Source organism: Mustela nigripes, chromosome 17, assembly GCF_022355385.1.
Source record: "Mustela nigripes isolate SB6536 chromosome 17, MUSNIG.SB6536, whole genome shotgun sequence".
Classification (NCBI taxonomy): Eukaryota; Metazoa; Chordata; class Mammalia; order Carnivora; family Mustelidae; genus Mustela; species Mustela nigripes.
The window spans coordinates 5499269-5517637 of record NC_081573.1 but is presented as its reverse complement, the minus strand read 5'-3'; the positions used below and the strand labels follow the sequence as shown (position 1 = coordinate 5517637).

General features: G+C 45.9%; 1 protein-coding gene across 1 annotated transcript; it reads right to left on the bottom strand.

Moving 5' to 3' along the window:
• Positions 1-130: 130 nt before the first annotated feature.
• Positions 131-9900, bottom strand: LOC132005871 (orphan sodium- and chloride-dependent neurotransmitter transporter NTT5-like). The gene is made up of 12 exons (XM_059383381.1): positions 9828-9900; positions 9508-9665; positions 9275-9401; positions 8945-9123; positions 8715-8810; positions 7934-8044; positions 7487-7728; positions 2293-2479; positions 1720-1921; positions 1446-1638; positions 831-996; positions 131-616 (listed from the first exon to the last, which is right to left on the bottom strand). The coding sequence occupies exons 1-12, from the start codon at positions 9898-9900 to the stop codon at positions 131-133; spliced, it is 2220 nt and encodes a 739-aa protein (XP_059239364.1).
• Between the last annotated feature and the right edge of the window lie 8469 nt (positions 9901-18369).

Below are 18369 nucleotides of genomic sequence, written 5' to 3'. Positions count from 1 at the left end.
TGGGCACGATTCCCATGTACCCCTCCCCCTCCTTTCCGGCAGAACCCATTATTTCTGTAGTAAAATGGGCGCTCATGCCGTCACCTGTTGGACAGATTCGCTGCCTTGGAAAGAGGGGTGGCGTCACCAGTTACGGAACAGAGTTCTCCTGCTGGTTTTGGTCTTTGGTCTTCACGTGCTGGTCACTGTTGTCTATGGGTGTTAAGGCCGGGCTCACCTGCCTTGAGACCGGAAGGCTGAAACTCCTCGTGGAGAATGTGGACAGCGAGTTCATGACAGGCAGGCTGAACCAGGAAGAGCTCTGGCTGCTCAAGGGCAAGCTGAACCGCCGCCATGAGTTCAGGTTCAGCCCCCTAGTCAAGGACAGGCTGCGCCTCTTGGAGGAGCTGTCTTTGTTTCCCTCCTGGGACTTCATGCTGTGCTTAGGCCAGGGCTTGGGGGGCACCAAAGGCATCTTTTTGGACTGTAGCTTTTCAAAGGGGTCAGAAGCAATGTGGTCCTGGAGGTACCACCAGTGTTGAAGCGGGTAGATGGGGATTGGCAGGAAGGCGAGGACGCTGAGGAAGGTGACCCAGCTCAGGGTGCCCTGCAGGTAGGGCTGTTTCACCTCCTGGCTCTGCAGGCAGAGAGAAGGGAGTGAGGTGGAGGAGGGGGGGGCTGTTAGGGGATTTCAATCCGTGTGACGCTGGAGATCAGGTTCCCTAGGGGCTGGGAAGCTGGCTAAAGGGTCCTTAGGGACGGAAGGAGCCCAGACCTAGGACTCTATGGAATGGGAGATCAGAGGAGGGGTGCCCAGAATGGGGGCAGGAGGCCAGGGAGGGGGATCTCACCATACTGCTGTTCCAGGCAATGTAGTAGGGGGGTTCTGTCTGGTAGAGCTGCATGAGGCTGATGGTGGTCAGGGCCAGCAGCCCAGGCAGGGTCACATAGCACCACAGGACAGTGAGGAAGGACCACAGCAGTCGGCCCAGATCACCAAATATTTCTTCCCTGACCCTGGGGTGGGGGCCATGGGCACAGATGTCTAGAAGGATCCCTTCTTTGGCCACCAGGGCCTAGAGCTCTGGGTCTGACAGACCTCTGGTTCTCTCACCAGTTCTCAACTCGTAGGGGCTACTGGGTCCTGCTGGGCCCTCCCTGAGGCTGGGCCCTGGATCTGGTCTCCTCATGGGAGCCCCCTGAACCAAGTGCCGGGCTCCGGCCCTCTGCCTTCAGACTATCCCATGTGGCCCATGGTAGGGGAAATTGAGCCTCCTGCTTTCTGACTACTCTTTATGTCAGCACCCACGTGGTTGCCCTCAGATCACTCCCTCCTGCCCCCCATGCTATTAGCTAGACCCCCCTTGCTATGGGACAGACAGAGCAGACCATGCCCCCCCCCCCGCCCCTCCTCAGAGACCTGGGATGGGCCCCTGGCTGGGTAGACCCCAGGACTTGGACATCACCTCCTAGCTCCATAGATCCAGGCCAGGGCCATATTCTGGAAGGCCACAATGATGATGAGGGTGAGCGGGACCAGGCAATCATCAAACAAGGACATTACGTAGCTGCCAGCGTGACTGGTGAAGATCAGGCTGCCCAGAAAACCTCCCAAGCAGACAAACACTGTGGCAAAGGCAGGTTTGGCCACACTGAGGTCTATGTGCAGGGGTGGGCCAGGGGTCAAAATGAGCCCGGGAGATTGGGATGGCCTGGGGAGAAGGGTGAGAATCCATATACCTGATAGCAGCTTGGGATACCTCCTGAAGATGGAGATGGAGTTCTGGAGGGGATAAGTAATGCTTTCCAAGATCCTTATCAAGGTGTTTAGCCCTGTGATGACCAGGATCAAGAAGAAGAGGATGGCCCAGAAAGAGGCACCAGGGAACAAGGAGACGGCTTGGGAGAAGGCTGCGAATGCCAGGCCAGGGCCCTCCATGAACTGTGGGGGAGAAGGGCGCTCAGGCAGTGGTGGGTTTGGATGGGGGGAATGGTGCAGTGATCGAATAGCAATGTCTGTGTCGGGCAGAGGAAAGACACCTAGATGGGTGGGCTGACGGCAGAATGCTGAGTGTTTGCTGGGCTGTGTGAGCTTTACCTCCCAGGGCCTCAGTCTCCTCCTCTAACAGACTGGGATCCTAGGGTTGATGTGAGAATTAAAGTCAAGTGACCACTTAGCAAAGACCCTGGTACATACGCAGTGGTGGTGGAGACATGACTCTGTTGCCTGCCTTGGGCGATGCATGCAGTGGCCCCCAGAGGGCACTGGGGAAGGACACGTCGGGAAGCACCCTCCTGCCCCTGCAAACACACCTTTCCCTTCTGCGTCTTGATGCTGCAGGAAGGGGAGAAGCGGATGATCTGGTTCTGGAGGTGCTGAGGGAGGTGGCTGATCCACTCCAGGTAGTCCAGGGGGGGCAGGAGCAGGATGTCCTCCGGGGGCTTGGCATCCTGAGGCAGGACGCCCCTTTTTATCAGTTTCATCAGCTTTGAGACGCTCCTGAAAAGTAGCAGAGGCCAGGAAAGATGGTGACCAGGCTGCCCCCAACTGCTCTGCGCAAACCAGGGCAGCTGGGGACTGGAGAGGAAAGCAAGCGGTCCAAGGTGAGCGCAGCTGGTTAACAAGGGTCTGGAAACTCACCACGTGGACGTGGGGTGAACTGCCCTGGTTGTCCCCCTAAGGGACAGAAGCCCCTTCTGTAGTAGCTAAGATTCCTCAGTGTTACGGGTTGAAAACTGTTCCCCTGCCCTGGCTACATTCTTATGTTCAAGTCCTAACACTGTCCCATCCCCACCGCCGCTACCTGAAAATGTGAAATTACTTGGAAATAGGTTGTTACAGAAGTTATTAAAGATGAGATCATCCTGGGTGGCCCGAGATCCAATATGACTGGTGCACTTATAAAAAGGGGGAAAGTGGGGCACAAACGTACAGGGAGAAGCCACGTGCGGATGAAGGCAGACACCTACAAGCTAAGGAACACCAGATTGCCTGCAAAGCACAAGAAGAGGCACAGGACAGATTCTCCACCATTGTCCTCAGAAAGAACCAACTCTGCCAATACATTGACCTCAGACTTCTGCCTCAGAGCTGCGAGAGGACAGATTTTGGTTTTGGCCACGCAGTCTGTACGACTTTGTGATGACAGCCCTAGGAAGGAATACACTCAGAATCTCTCTTTTTGGACCTCAGGTTTGGAATGCTGCGATAATCAAACCCCCTCACAATCATTCTCCTCAACTAGCAGAGAAAAATCTGTTTAAAATTTTCCCTCCAAGTCTGAATTTCACTCTTTCTTTCATGCCTTCAGCTACTCTCATGTGTTTGACTAAAAACATTAAATATGGATATTTCTTTGTAAAAAAAGAAATATATGGGTTTTTATTTTAAACAACATGTGGCCTTCTTCCGATGGGTGGGAGTGTAGATTTCTTTCTTTCCCTTTTTTTTTTTTAAAGATTTTATTTATTTATTTGACAGACAGAGATCACAAGCAGGCAGAGAGGCAGGCAGAGAGAGGAAGGGAAGCAGGCTCCCTGCTGGACAGAGAGCCCAATGCGGGGCTCGATCCCAGGACCCCGGGATCATGACCCAAGCTGAAGGCAGAGGCTTTAACCCACTGAGTCACCCAGGCACCCCAATATATGGGTTTTAAAAAATATTTTATTTACTTATTTGACAGAGAGAGAAAACACAAGGAGGGGGTGCAGCCGACAGAGAAGCAGGTTCCCTGTTGAGCAGGGAGCCTGATGCAGGGACTCTATCCCAGGACCCCGGGCTCATGACCTGAGCAGAAGGCAGATGCTCACCTGCCTGAGCCCCCAAAAATGTATGTTTTGTGTGTCATCACTTGAGTGTCACTGTGTTTTGGTTTTCTGTTTCTTACTTTTCTTCCCTCAGTTTTTCTGGCAACATCTCTATATTGCTGAGTATATGTCTGGTTTGTTGTTTCTGACTGCTGCCCTCTGCTGCATTTGCAACCTGCATTTTATATTCTATTCCCCAAATAATGACACCACTCCCTGAGATGACAAACTGCCACAATAACCATCCATTAGGGCTTGTGTAAGGACTTCTCTAGGATACACACTTGGGAATGGGGATCACGGGGCCATAAATACTGTGCTTGCTTAATTTAAGGAAATGCTAACAGATCCTCAGCTGTCCTCTGTTCTCCTGATTAGAAAACACTAATAAAGCATACCTCCACCCTTCCTTACCTAAAGAGAGAGTAACCTATAGCCTTGCTCCTCTAAGTAGAAGCTCCGTGGAGGGGCAGCATACCTGGGAACTTGTTAGAAATGCAGAATCTTGGGGCGCCTGGGTGGTTCAGTCATTAAGTGGCTGCCTTTGGCTCAGGTCATGATCCCACGTTCCTGGAATCGAGCCCCACACTGGGCGCCCTGCTCAGCAGGAAGCCTGCTTCTCCCTTTCCCATTCCCTCTGCCTGTGTTCCCTCTCTCTGTGTCTCTCTCTGTCAAATCAATTTTAAAAATCTTCAAAAGGTCATGATCCCAGGGCCCTGGGATCGAGCCCCACGTCGGGCTCTCTGCTCTGCAGGGAGCCTGCTTCCTCCTCTTTCTCTCCCTGCCTGCCTCTCTGCCTACTTGTGATTTCTCTCTCTGTGTCAAATAAACAAAATCTTAAAAAAAAAAAAAACTTCAAAAAAAAAAAAAAAAGAAAAGAAATGCAGAATCTTGGGTTCATCCCAGACTTACTGACTGATCTGATACTAATTCATAATACTCATTGCAGTTTGACAAGCTCTATATAATGAAGGGCGAGGGGCTCATGTGGTAGTTCTTCTAGGGCTGCACTAACACAATAGCCACTAGGCACATATGGCCATGTCAACTAAAGCTAATAAAGATGATAAAAATGAGAGGGCACCTTGGTGGCTCACCAGTTAAGCATCTGCCGTCAGCTCAGGTCATGATCCCAGGGCCCTGGGATTGACCACTGCATCAGGCTCCCTGCATGGCAGGGAGTCTGCTTCTTCCTCTCCCCCTCTCCCCAGTGTGTGGTCTCTCTCAAATGGATAGATAAAAATTTTAAAAATGATATAAATTGAAAAATTCAGGTCTTTGGTCACATTTGCATTTTTTGGCCACGTTCACCACATTTCGAGAGCTCTGGCTACTTGTGGCTGGTGTGTATGACACTGGATAGTGCAGGTATAGGAAGTTTCTGGCACCACAAAGAGTTCTACTGGACAGTGCTGCCTGAGGAGGTAACGGTTCTCATTGAAATCAACCAGAAGCTTTTTAAAAAACCAACTCAGTTCTTATTGAGCTATATCAGAGACAATAAAAAACACAAATATTAAATATTCACTTCAGTGAGTATTGAGAAGTCACCCAATTGAGATATAGAGTATTTCCATCACTCCACAGAATTACTTTGGGCCCCTTTCCAGGGCATTTGCTCCATTCCAGAGACCACTACGGATTTCCATCACTGCACATTCATTTTGCCTACTCCTAGATTTCATATAGATTTATACAGTGTGTACTCTTTTCTGTCTTGCTTGTTACATTCAGTATAATGTCTGACATTCATCCATTCATCCATGTCGGTGTGTGCATCAACAGTTCATTCATTTTTATTTGTAGATAGTACTCCATTTGTTGAATGAATGTACTAAGGATTGTTATCTGCTCATCTCCCGACAGACATTTGGGTTGCCTGGAGCTGTGGCCATTACAAATAAAGCTGAAGATTTCCTGCCCTAATTCTCTCTCCTCTCCTCACCTCCTGCAACTCCAATTATACATCTATTAGTCCTCTAGGTCACTGGGGTTCTTCTTCAGTTTTTCTCATTCTTCTTGTCCTTTCTGTCCTTTACTTTGTAGAACTTCTATTAACCCGGTCCTCAAATTAACTCATCCTTTATTCTGTTGGTTCCAATCTAAACTAAATACATCCAGCGAAAACTTGTCTTCATCTACTTTTGACTTCTAGAATTTCCATGTGGTTCTTTTCTAGATTTTCTGTATCTTCCCTAAAATATCTCCATGGCTTTCATTGTATTCATCTTTTCTCTTAAATTCCTTAACATATTTATAACGGCTGTTTTAATGTTCTTGTCCGCTGATTCTAATGTCTGGATGGTCTTTGGGTCTTCTTTTTTCTCTTGGCTATGGATTGTATTTTCCTGGGTTTGGGAATGTCTTGAGGGTTTTAATTCCATGTTGGGCACTGCATAGAGAACAACATGTTATTTGTTTTATTTTGTGAAGTCTCAACACATTTAAGCCTTTTATTCCAGGAGGCAGCTAGATGAGGGCTATTTATTTAGAGTTTTCTAAGTACTGAGGCGAGCTGGGGTGGAGGGGCAGTTTTAATTAGTTGAGTTTTTTCTCTGCCTTCAAATGGGATCAAGGAGGTCTCCCTTTGCCCTCGAGCCATCCCTCCAACTTTCTGCATGACCTCCTCCTCCTGGCGAGGACTAATTTCTTTGATGTTGTCATTATTTGGATTAGAGTGGGCTGGATTGTTAGCTGTAGATGTTTTTGGTTTACCTATGCATTCAGCTCCAGTGGGCCCACAGATATGAGCACCATGAGACCATGGATAGTTCATCTGCTTGCTAGCCCTGCCTCTGTTGCAGCTTCTGCCACTTCTCCAAAACAATTCCTAGGTATAGAGAGGAAAACTATTGGGTCAAGCAATTTATTTGTTGGGGGCTTGTTGTGATTCCAAGAACTACTGACAGTGCATACTGTGATAAAAATGCTTGCCTGATTTCTTATCCATGCAAAGTCTCTCCATCCATGACAGGCCTGTGCCTCCAGCCACGTGCCCCCAGGTCAGGCGTTTACCCCCAGGTATAATGACATTCATGGCTCTTTGCTCACTTATGATGAACTTATCACTCTCCAGTATTTAGTTCATTAAAGCTCCTTTGTGTCCACTGCTCTTCAGTAATGTTACAAGGAAAGTATTAGCGTGTTTTTTTTTTCTCTCATTTTTAACATTGCTGTATCAAGGAAGCATGGACTTTTGCAGCCTTCAACATCCTAACTGGAAGAGAAACTCCACCTTGAGATAAAAAAAAAAAAAAACATCCCCGTGCCTGAATGTACCCCAGATCAAGTAAATCAGAATCTCTGGAGGTGAGACTCAGGTATATAAGTGTTTTCTAAGGCTCCCCAAATGAGTCCAACATGCAGCTCAGGCCAGTAACCACTGATTGTGGCTCAGAATTCTGTAACAAGCTCCTTTGTGAGTTAAATAATTGATTTTGAAATCTTCTTTACACCATTTGCAATTTATGGAAGCCTTCGGACAGTCTTGCTCTGGGACTGTTTTCTTACCTATAAAGTGCTGGCTATTGGAATATTATAATTTGCCAGTTTTCTCTGAGAATATGTTATTATTACAACTATCATGATTGTTGTTGTTATCATTATTATTGGATAGGTCTGAGTCTGAAGGCCCATGAAGCTGGGGGATCGCTAAGGGAAGGAGACCCCCTATTGGACCTACAAGGTTGTAATTACTCACTTTTCAACACAGGTGGGGCCACTGGTGGTGGCCCAGAACCCCAGCACAATAAAGATGATGGATGTGACTAGCAATGAGGTCCCCAGATTGACCAGGGCCATCAAGGAGGCCACCTGGATATAGTTGTCTTCTCCAGCCTTGTAGGAGGAGAAGTTGATGGTGGTGCCCATGCCGAGGCCCAAGGAATAGAGCACGTGGCCTCCGGCCTGACGCCACAGGTCCAGCGAGGCCCAGGCTGAGAGCTGTGGATGGGGATGAGAGAGAGAGAGACGTTTGGGGTTGAGCTTCGGAGTGAACCCATTGGTGAACTGGAAGAGGGATGAGCTGGGGTAAAGAGCGGAGGGATGAGGAACAGGCTGGGGGCAGAAAGGAAGATGTCGGAGAAGGAGAGTCATTGAAGGACTGGGGAGTTGGGGGAGGGACAGGGTTTGGAGACCCCAGCCTTACCTCTGTGGTCACCATATGTCTGAGGCTGGCAATGGCACCCTCCAAGAAGAGACTTTGGATGAGGAAGCAGAGGAGGATGATGCAGGGAAGGAACACCGTGAAAACCAGGATCTAGCCAGGTGGGTCAGGACAGAAACCGGAAGTCAGGAGAAGCGGTGATGGGGGCGGTTCAGAGGCAAGCATTAACAGGGAACCCAGGTCAGCAGGAGGAGAGATGGGCATGAGCTGGCTTAAGGTGGTATGGTGGGACAGGAGGGAGCTGTAGGAGGATTATTCTAGGGAGACAACAGTGTTGTTGGGGGGGATCATCCGCCAATGAGCTTCTCCAAAGTGAGGGATGAGACCCCAAGTAAAAATGGTTTTGAGTGGTGGGGCGGCTGGATGTCATTCATTCGTTGGCGAGGGTTTACGGTCTGTGCCTGAGTTAGGGCTGCATGAAACAGCGTCGTAGGTGATGGGGGAGGAACCCCAGCTGAGCAGAGATTTTTCACGCACTGAAATGAATTTTCCACGTAAGGAGAATATGATGCAGGTGCCAGGGGCACGGGCTGGAAGTATGGATTGGAAGAAAATAAATGGGAAATTCTGGACAGGAGCCGGTGGCAATCAGCTTTTTCAGGGATTAACAGGCGCTGTCAACGCGCAGGCAGGTGCAGGATGCAAGGCTCACGGGGAGAGACCCCGGTCTGCTCTGGAAGGTGCCCACTGCTATTATGCCTTGGGGGTGTGGGCTGGTGAGAAGCGAGCTGGGTCAGTACAAAGTCCCATCCCGGCCACGGGCCAGAGGGAAGTAGTTCTTTGTGAGACGACTGGTGGCTGCCACAGCCTGGGGAGAGTACGGCACCTTCCTCAGGACCTGGGTGGCGAAGCCCATGATCTAGGAGTGGGGGAGGGTCATGGGGATTAGAGAAGAGGGGTCAACAGGAAGGAGTTGGACAGCATCGGGGCAGGAAGCCGGATACTTGGATTTGCGAATGTGAAGCGGTAGAGTCCGTGGTCAAGGTGGCTCACCAGCATTGAAGTCTTTAGCCCTGTGATCATGATTAAGAAGAGGATGCACCAGGCTGCAAAGATGCCCAGGGTGAGCTGCAGGACGAGGGCCTCGACCCCTTCCTCAATATGGCCTGAGGCACTCAGGGTGCTGTGGTACCAGAAGTACTGGTGGGACACGGTCCGGAGGCAAGAGAGGTCTGGGGAGCACGCAGGCGCTTAGGCACCACCTCACTCGGTGTCTTGGCCCTGCTCTTCGCTGCCTCCCTTTGGGCTCTCATTCCCCGTCTCTTGCTCCCTGGTGCCCTTGCCTCCCATGGCCCTGCCGGCCTTTTCTCTCCCTCTCCTCACCAGTGACATTGATGGTCTTCACCGGTGGGCACTGGTTCCAGGGCAGGGAGTTATCGAAGGAGTTGCCCAGGTAGGAAATGCTCCATGTGATGATGACACTGTGATACAAGCTTATCAAGATGCACACCTAGGGGTGGACACGGTGGGCCTGAGGGATAGGATGGACAGAGACGGGGGAGCTGGACACCATAAGGGCTGAGTGGGGATGCCGGTTGGCTGGGCCCCTCATTCACCAATATGCTAGCGTATCCTATGCCGCCCAGCCAGGGGACGAGCTGCTTCCAGACCCGGATGTTGTCCACACGCAGCCAATGCCCCATGATCATTTCCATGTACAAGAGGGGAATCCCGAACAAGCAGAGCATGAAGAAGTACATCAGGATAAAGTTGCCTGAAGGAGGGAGCCAGGAGCTGTGATCAGGCAGCCAGGAGTCCCGGCCCCCCTCCTCTTCATCCCTTAGAACTCTCTCCCCCACCACCCAGGACCCAGGAGTCTGGGCTCCAAGCCTTAACACTCCTTCCCGAAACTCAAGATCCGGGCCCCTGGCCTCACCTCCTCCATTCCGATGACACAGGTAGGGGAAGCGCCATATACTGCCCAGCCCAATGGAGAAGGCCATCTGCATCAAGACGTTCTTGGTTCGTTTTGTCTGAGCAAAGTAGTTTTGGGTCTTGGTGGCCAGAATCTCCCTGGCTGTGAGCTTCCAGGATGGTAATGAGGAATTTCTGGGTTGTGTGTAAGTCTTTTCTTCTGAGAGTTCAGTGGACCCCATGATTTTCTTCTTACAGGCCAGCCAACTCCTGAGGGAATCTTGGGGTCACCAAGAACAGACTTTAAGTTCTTTGTCTCAGAGACCAGCCTGTAAAAGTTCAGGACAGCAGGGTTTTAGAGCAAACAAAGGGCCAGAATTTAATTCTTGGTCCTTCTCACTGGCTGAACAAATAACTTCATCTCTGAGACTCAGGTTAGTTTTGTTTTTTTTTTCCTCATCTAACAAATAGATGAATTTCAAAATGTTTAATAACTGTTACAGTGTGAGCACCAGTCAGAAGGACATTCCAGCACTCAGGTTCCTCTCCTTTCTCTTTCTGGTCTATTTGGCCCAGCTAATGCACACAGGGCTCTGGGCCAGCAGTTCTCAAACCCATCATAACCACAAAACCTCAAAACACAGACTCCTGCCTTTCCATCTGTCAGCCTCACTCTTCCAGACTGATTCAGTAGATCTAAGGTGGGGTCTAGAGGATTGGTAGAATTCGAAAGCTTCCTTGGGGTTCCATTTCAGGACAGGCAGCATAAAGGCTCTGTGGAACCATGCCTCTGTGACCATGGCCAAGAAAGAAACATTTAAGGTCTTTGGAAATTGTCCTAAGGGCATGTAGCCAATGAAGAAACATTTATTCAAGAAAATCTGGTAAAACTCATTAAGAACAGTGAAGCATCGGATGGCATTGGACCCGCAGCCTGCTCCCCACCCCCTCCTGACCCAGTGCTATGGAAAAGCCATAGGGCTCCCCCTCTCCCCAGGTCACACTCAGAGGCTACAGCATTTTCCCAGAAAGGGCAGACCACCAGCATTTCGCATTTCTTTTTGGCGACGTGTTGCAGACACTAAATTTCAGGCAAGTGTGGTATAAGTAAAAGTCAGGAGCGCCCTTCTACTCTGCCCTCATTTCTGGCATGACATAACTGGGAATATGGGGGCCTTGGTCTCCCCTGACCCCCGCTCATTGGTGAGGTGGAGGTTATATGGTAAGAGGGGCAAGTCATAAGACCAGAGATTAACGCTCCACATGGCATCCTGCTCCAAAAGCACTCAGAAAGAAGCAGGCCACTGTTCCAATCCAGCTTGGAAGACCTTGTCCATGGGAGAGAGACAGGCCTTCGGAACACATGAGCCCAGAAATGTTTCCCAGAAGAACTAACCTCATTTGAAGCAGAATCTGAGGAAGTTGGAGCCTAAGGGCTAAGGGCACGCTCAAAATCAGCAGAGGTTTTGGTGGTAGCAATTGAGAGGAGGCTGGTAACTTCATGAAGACATAAGATAAATGGTTACATATGAGACAGAACTAAGAAAAGAGACAGGTAAGAAGATCCATTCTGGGGTCAGAACAAACCTCAAACATTGAGTTCAAATACTACTCCTAGAAAGTAGACCGAATTTAATTGCATCAGATTGTGGAACAATTTGTGCATCAGACCATTGTCAAAAACAATAGAGCCATTGGCTGGAAATTCATGGGTCCTAAAAATGAAGACGCAATAAAGATAGAGTTTTGTCATCAGAAGCCCTGTGGCACAGGAAATACTACAGTGGATTCCTCTGTAAGAGGGGACATTATCCTAGATGGAAGGTTAGACGTGCAGAAAGGAATCGACAGTAATGAAAACGTAAGTCTGTGGATAAAATGGAGAACACAAACAGTAACATCTTACTTGGTTTTAATTAAGTAAAGAATAAGAATTACATGACATCAAAGATTCAGAGGGCGGCAAATAGAAGAGAATTGCAAGTACTTTGTGTTTTCCAGGAAGAGGATAAAAATACTGCAAGTAGGGATACAAGCCCCCGCTGACCCCACAATCCAGACATAGGGCTCTGAGGGGCTTCTGACCAGAGTCACAGGGCCCTTAGCTATTGTTGAAGGAACTTGTAAAATTGTCTCAGGAAATACCATCAAGTTATCTCTTGAAAAGTCTATGGGATGCTGTTCTGCCCGAGATAACAAATCTCACGGGTGGTGTTTGCAAGAAAATACAATAATTTGCAGCTTAGCAGTAACCACAGGATGTAAAACTTCTGTCTTTGTACTCTAGAGATGACGTCACTAATGCAGTCTGCCCAGAGTGGTTTCCAGTTCCGGGGCCCTAAAGCAGAGCAACCGCGGCACCACAGCTACACTGAAACCAGACAGGAACATGCCAGAAGGGACAGGATAGTCAAGGAAGGGAATAGAGGGGCGTCTGGGTGGCTCAGTCGGTTAAACATCTGCCTTCGGCTCAGGTAATGATCCCTGGGGTCCTGGGATTGAGCCCCACATCGGGCTCCCTGCTCAGAAGAAAGCCTGCTTCTCCCTCTCCCTCCTGCTCTGCCTACTTGTGCTCTCTCTCAATCTCTCTGTCAAATAAATAGATAAAATCTTTTTAAGAAAGATTTCATCTATTTATTTGACAGGCAGAGATCACAAGCAGGCAGAGAGGCAGTCAGAGAGAGAGAGAGGAGGAAGCAGGCTCTCCGCAGAGCAGTGAGCCTGATGTGGGGCTTGATCCCAGGACCCTGCGATCATGACCTGAGCCAAAGGCAGAGGCTTTAACCCACTGAGCCACCCAGGTGCTCCAATAGATAAAATCCTAAAAAAAAAAAAAAAAAAAAAAAAAAGGAAAGGGAATAGAGTTAACTCAATCTTTAATTAATCATCATGATCCAAGAACCCGAATTTTCATCTTTTAAAAACCTTTGCTTGCAATGACATCAGATAAAGGCCTAGTACCTGAAATCTATAAAGAACTTATCAAACTCAACACCCAAAGAATAACCCAATCAAGAAATGGGCAGAAGTGGGACGCCTGGGTGGCTCAGTTGGTTAAGAAGCTGCCTTTGGCTTGGGTCATGATCCCAGGGTCTTGGGATCAAGTCCCACATCAGGCTCCTTGCTCCGCAGGGAGCCTGCTTCTCCCTCTGCCTCTGCCTGCCTCTTTGTCTGCCTGTGCTCGCTCACTCGCTCTCTCTCCCTCTGTCTCTGACAAATAAATAAATAAAATCTTAAAAAAAAAAAAGAGTTAAAAAAAGAAATGGGCAGAAGACATGAACAGATATTTCTGCAAAGATGACAGCCAAATGGCTAACAGACACATGAAAAGTACTCAACATCACTCCACATTAGGGAAATACAAATCAAAACCACAGGGAGATACCACCTCACACCAGTCAGAATGGATAAAATTAACAAGTCAGGAATCTACAGATGCTGGCAAGGATGCGGAGAAAGGGGAACCCTCCTACACTGTTGGTGGGAATGCAAGCTGGTGTCGCCACTCTGGAAAGCAGCATGGAGGTTCCTCAGAAAGTTGAAAATAGAACTACCCTACGACCCAGCCACTGCATTACTGAGTATTTACCCTACAGATATAAATGTATTGATCTAAAGGGGCACATGGACCCCAATGTTCATAGCAGCAATGTCCACAAGAGCCAAACTATGGAAAGAACCTAGATATTCATCAACAGATGAATGGATAAAGAAGATGTGGTATATATACATAATGGAATAGTATGTAGCCATCAACCCCCCCACCCCAAATCTTGCCATTTGCAACAAAATGGATGGAACTAGAGGCCATTATGCTAAGTAAAATAAGCCAATCAGAGAAAGATAATTATCATATGATCTCACTGATATGAGGCATTTGAGAAACAAGAAAGGATCATAGGAGAAGGGAGGGAAAATGGAAACACCAAAACCAGAGAGGGAGACAAACCATAAGAGACTCTTAATTTTAAGAACAAATTGAGGATTCCTGGAGGGGAGGGGTTTGGAGGGATGGGGTGGCTGGATGATGGACATTGGGGAAGGTATGTGCTATGGTGAATGTTGTGAATTGTGTAAGATGAATTACAGACCTGTATCCCTGAAACAAGCAATACATTATATGTTAATTAAAAAAAAAAACCTGCTTGCAAGCTATTGGGGAGTTTGGGACTTTTCACCATTAGCTCCTGGTTCTCCTGGGTGGCACCACACCAGGAAATTCTTGGTGCCAGTTTTTATTGGCTTGTTTAGCATCAGGAGGACAAACTCTCATTTGGTTCACTTACAGTACCAATAAACATTATCTGATAAAATGTATGCATAATTATTATCTAGGGGAACCCTTAAAAGAATAACAAAAATGTTGGGGCACCTGGGTGGCTCAGTGGGCTAAGCCTCTGCCTTCGGCTTGGGCCATGATCTCAGCGTCCTGGGATCGAGTCCTGCATTGGGCTCTCTGCTCAGCGGGGAGTCTGCTTCCCCCCTCTCTTTCTGCCTGCCTCTCTGCCTACTTGTGATCTCTGTCAAATAAATAAATAAAATCTTAAAACAAAATAAAACAAAGTTCCTATGTTTGGATATTAAAAACCACATTTAAAAATAACCAATGGTTAAAGAATTTATCATAATGGACATCAGAAAATATTTTGATGATAATGAAAATACTACATACCAAAACATGGAGGGGGTACCTCGCTGGCTCGGTGGATGGAGTGAGCAACTCTTGATCTGGGGCCTACACTGGGTGTAGAGATTGCTAAAAATAAATAAGTAAACAAACTTTAAAAAATGGGATGCAACTAAAGCCATATATTAGAAATTTTAAAAATATTAAAATTAGTGGAGACTCCATTCCTGGAAATTAGAAAATAATAGCAAAATAAACCCCAAAATGAAGAAGGCAGGAAATAATTAAAGTTAACAGGAGAAATTAACAAGACGGAGGACAACATACAATAGAGAAGATCAACAAAATCAAAGGTTGGTTCTTTATTTTTTTAAGATTCAATTTATTTGAGAAAGAGTATGTAAGTAGGGGGGAGCAGAGGGAGAGGAAGAGAATCTCAAGCAGACTCTGTGCTGAGCACAAAGCTCGATGTGGGGCTTGATCCCACAACCCTGAGATCATGACCTGAACTGATTCAGAGGCTCTACTGACTGAGCCACCTACGGACCCCAAAGGTCGGTTCTTTGTGTCTTTAAGACAAATAAATTTGATAAAAATCTCTAATAGGACTTGCCAAGAAATAAAGAGAGAAAGCACAAACAACCATTGTTGGAATAAAAAAGCATCATCATCATAAATACTGTAGGTATTGAAAACATAATCAAACACTCCAGTAAAGAATTCTATGCCTGTAAGTTTTGGGAAAAATAATACTTATGCATGGAACCAGAAGAGACCACAAATCGCTAAGGAAATGCTGAAAAACAAAAACAAAACTGGGGGCATCACGTTACCTGATTTCAAGTTTTACTACAAAGCTGTGATCACCAAGACAGCATGGTACTGGCATAAAAACAGACACATAGACCAGTAGAACAGAGTAGAGAACTCAGATATGGACCCTCAACTCTATGGTCAAATAATCTTCAACAAAACAGGAAAAAATATACAGTGGAAAAAAGACAGTCTCTTCAATAAATGGTGCTGGGAAAACTGGGCAGCTATGTGTAGAAGACTGAAACTCAACCATTCTCTTACACCATACACAAAGATAAACTCAAAATGCACAAAAAAGACCTCAACGTGAGACAGGAATCCATCAGAATCCTAGAGGAGAACATAGGCAGTAACCTCTTCGATATCAGCCACAGCCAACTTCTTTCAAGATATGTCTCCAAAGGCAAAGGAAACAAAAGCAAAAATAAACTTTTGGGACTTCATCAAAATCAAAAGCAAGAAGAAACAGAAATTCTGAATTGTTCTATAGATTTTATTTAAAAAAATTTTATTTTTAAAAATATTTAGTTATTTAAGAAATCTCTCAGCCCAACATGGGGCTTGAACTCACTACCCCGAGATCAAGAGTCACATGGCCCTATGACTAAACCAGCCAGCTGCCCCTGTTCTATAAATTTTTAATAAACTATTTCTGTAATTAGTTACTTTCCTCCAAAGAAAATTTCAGGAGCGAATGATTTCACTCATGAATTGTACTAAACATTTAAGAAATAAATACTACTAATCTTGCATAAAACCTTCCAGGATAGAAAAATTGGCGAGACCAGCATAACCTTAATACCAAAATCTAGCCAAGGGAATAATAAAAAAGAAAATCACATATCAGCGTCAATCACGAACACTGATAAAAATGTCTCAAATACTGGCAAGTCAAATCCACCAATGTATAAAGACAATTTCACAACACAACTGTGTTGAGTTTATTCCAGTAATATGGGCGGGGGGGGGGTTAGAAGTAAAAAATTAATCAATGATAACATAATATAGGATAAAAATAATACAATCATTCATTTGTGGAAATATTTTACAAAACCTAGTAATAACCATTTATTTAAAAAGAAAAAAACAACTTGAGGAAACTAGGACTAAAAAGGAACATCTTTAATTTCATAGAGGTTATTTACCAAAAAAGCTTACAGCATCCACTGTACTTAAGGATAAAATGTTAAAGGCTTTCCCTTGGAGTTTGGGAATAAGACAAGGATGCCCACTCTGGTCCCTTCTAGTCACACTGGATTTAAAGTTTAGGCTGATTGGGTGCCTGGGGAGCTTAGTTGTTAAGCCTGCCTACAGTTCAGGTCATGATCCCAGCATCCTGGGATCAAGCCTCCCGTCGGACTCCCAGCTCAGCGGGAAGCCTGCTTCTCCCTCTCCCACTCCCCCTGCTTATGTTCCCTCTCTCTCTCTGTCAAATAAATAAAATCTTAAAAAAAATAAAGTATGGGGCACCTGGGTGGTTCAGTGGGTTAAGCCTCTGCCTTTGGCTCAGGTCATGATCTCAGGGTCCTGGGATCGAGCCCTGCATTGGGCTTCTGCTCAGCGGGGAGCCTGCTTCCCCCCTCTCTCTGCCTATTTGTGATCTCTCTGTCAAATAAATAAATAAAATCTTAAAAAAAAATAAAGTTTAGGTTGATTGATAGCATTCATGGTTCCAAGTCTTCCGTTTCCCCTATACCCATCCCCTTTGCAATGTGATTCTGCAGTTCCTCTCACTAATGAGACCATCATCTACTTTCCTACCCTTGAATCAGGGTTGCTATTCAGAGCCTAGCCTGCAAAAGACCTTTCTTGCTGCTGCCCACTCTCTTACACTTTTGCTAACCCTATGAGGATATATCTACGCTAATTTGCTGGAAAACGAGACACGTAAATCCGAGCTGAGCTGAATCACTCCAGTGGTCCCAGCACAAGCTCGCCTAGACCAGTCAACAGCCAGCCAACTCCCTCACATACTAGTTGAGCCCAGCTTAATGGCGCTTTGAGGTATAATAATGACTCATGAGGTATAAAAATAAATTCCTGTTGTTTTAAGTCACTGGATTTTGAGGTGGCTTGTAATGCAGCATTTTGGTGGCACCAGATAATTGGTACAAGGTCCTAGCAAGTGCAATAAGATTTTTTCAAGTGTAAAGTTTGGAAAATAAGAATTAAAAATGTCATTATTTACAGATACAGTTGTGTATGTAAAAAATAAAACAGAACCTCTAAATACATTTTTAGGACTAATAAGTGAGTTTAGCAAGGTGGCTGGTACCAGAGTTAATGGAATAGAATTAATAGCATTTCTACATACTAGCAAGAAATAAATAGATAATGAAAAAAATTTAAGGTAACATTTATAATAACATTAAGATATTTCAAGTGCTCAGGAATAAATCTAACAGAAAGATGAGGCTTCTATACCAAAACCTATAAAGGATTATTACAGAGAAGAAAAAGTGTTTTAAGAGAAGTAACAGTTTTAAATAAATGGAGAGATATTTCATGTCAACTGAGAGTATTATGAAAATGACAGTGTTAAATAACTAGGATGGGCAACTGTATTTTCATATGAAAACAATGAAATTTGATCATTATCTCACATTGTACAAAAATTAATTCATGAGATTTAAAAAAGAAAGGCATATTCATAAAGCTTCTAAAGAGGTTAATAGGAGCGAGTATCTTCATGATCTGCAGGTTAGGAAAGATATCAGAAACAGGACTTAGAAAACACTAACCATAAATGAAGCAACAGGTAAACATTAGAATTCAGGACATCTGTACATCAAGAAGCAGCATTAAAAATGTCAAAAGCCACAGAGCAGAAAAAATTTGCCACACATATAGCTAATAGACGGTTTGTATTGTTTCAAATCCAGAATCTATAAAAAGCTCCTACAAATTAGTAAGAAAAGTATAAATAACCCAGTAGAAAAATGCTCAGAAAATGTAAAGTGCAAAAAAGTGGTTCTTTCAGCAAAGTGGTTCTCCAAATGGCCAGTGAATATCTGAAAGGGTTCGAGCTATTTAAACAGAAGAGAAATGGTGATTAAAACTTCACTGAGGGGTCACTCCTCCATACCAGTCAGGCTGGCTAGAACGAAAGACCAAGAACAGC

What these genes read in the sequence shown, in the direction of transcription:
- LOC132005871 (XM_059383381.1), bottom strand. Translation starts at nt 9,900, where the DNA reads ATGCAGATGGCCTTCTCCATTGGGCTGGGCAGTATATGGCGCTTCCCC. An exon ending in GGCTAAAGACTTCAATGCTG is followed by an intron (nt 8,811 to 8,944) that starts GTGAGCCACCTT and finishes CCCCACTCCTAG; the next exon opens with ATCATGGGCTTCGCCACCCA. An exon ending in GACATATGGTGACCACAGAG is followed by an intron (nt 7,729 to 7,933) that starts GTAAGGCTGGGG and finishes CCCCATCCACAG; the next exon opens with CTCTCAGCCTGGGCCTCGCT.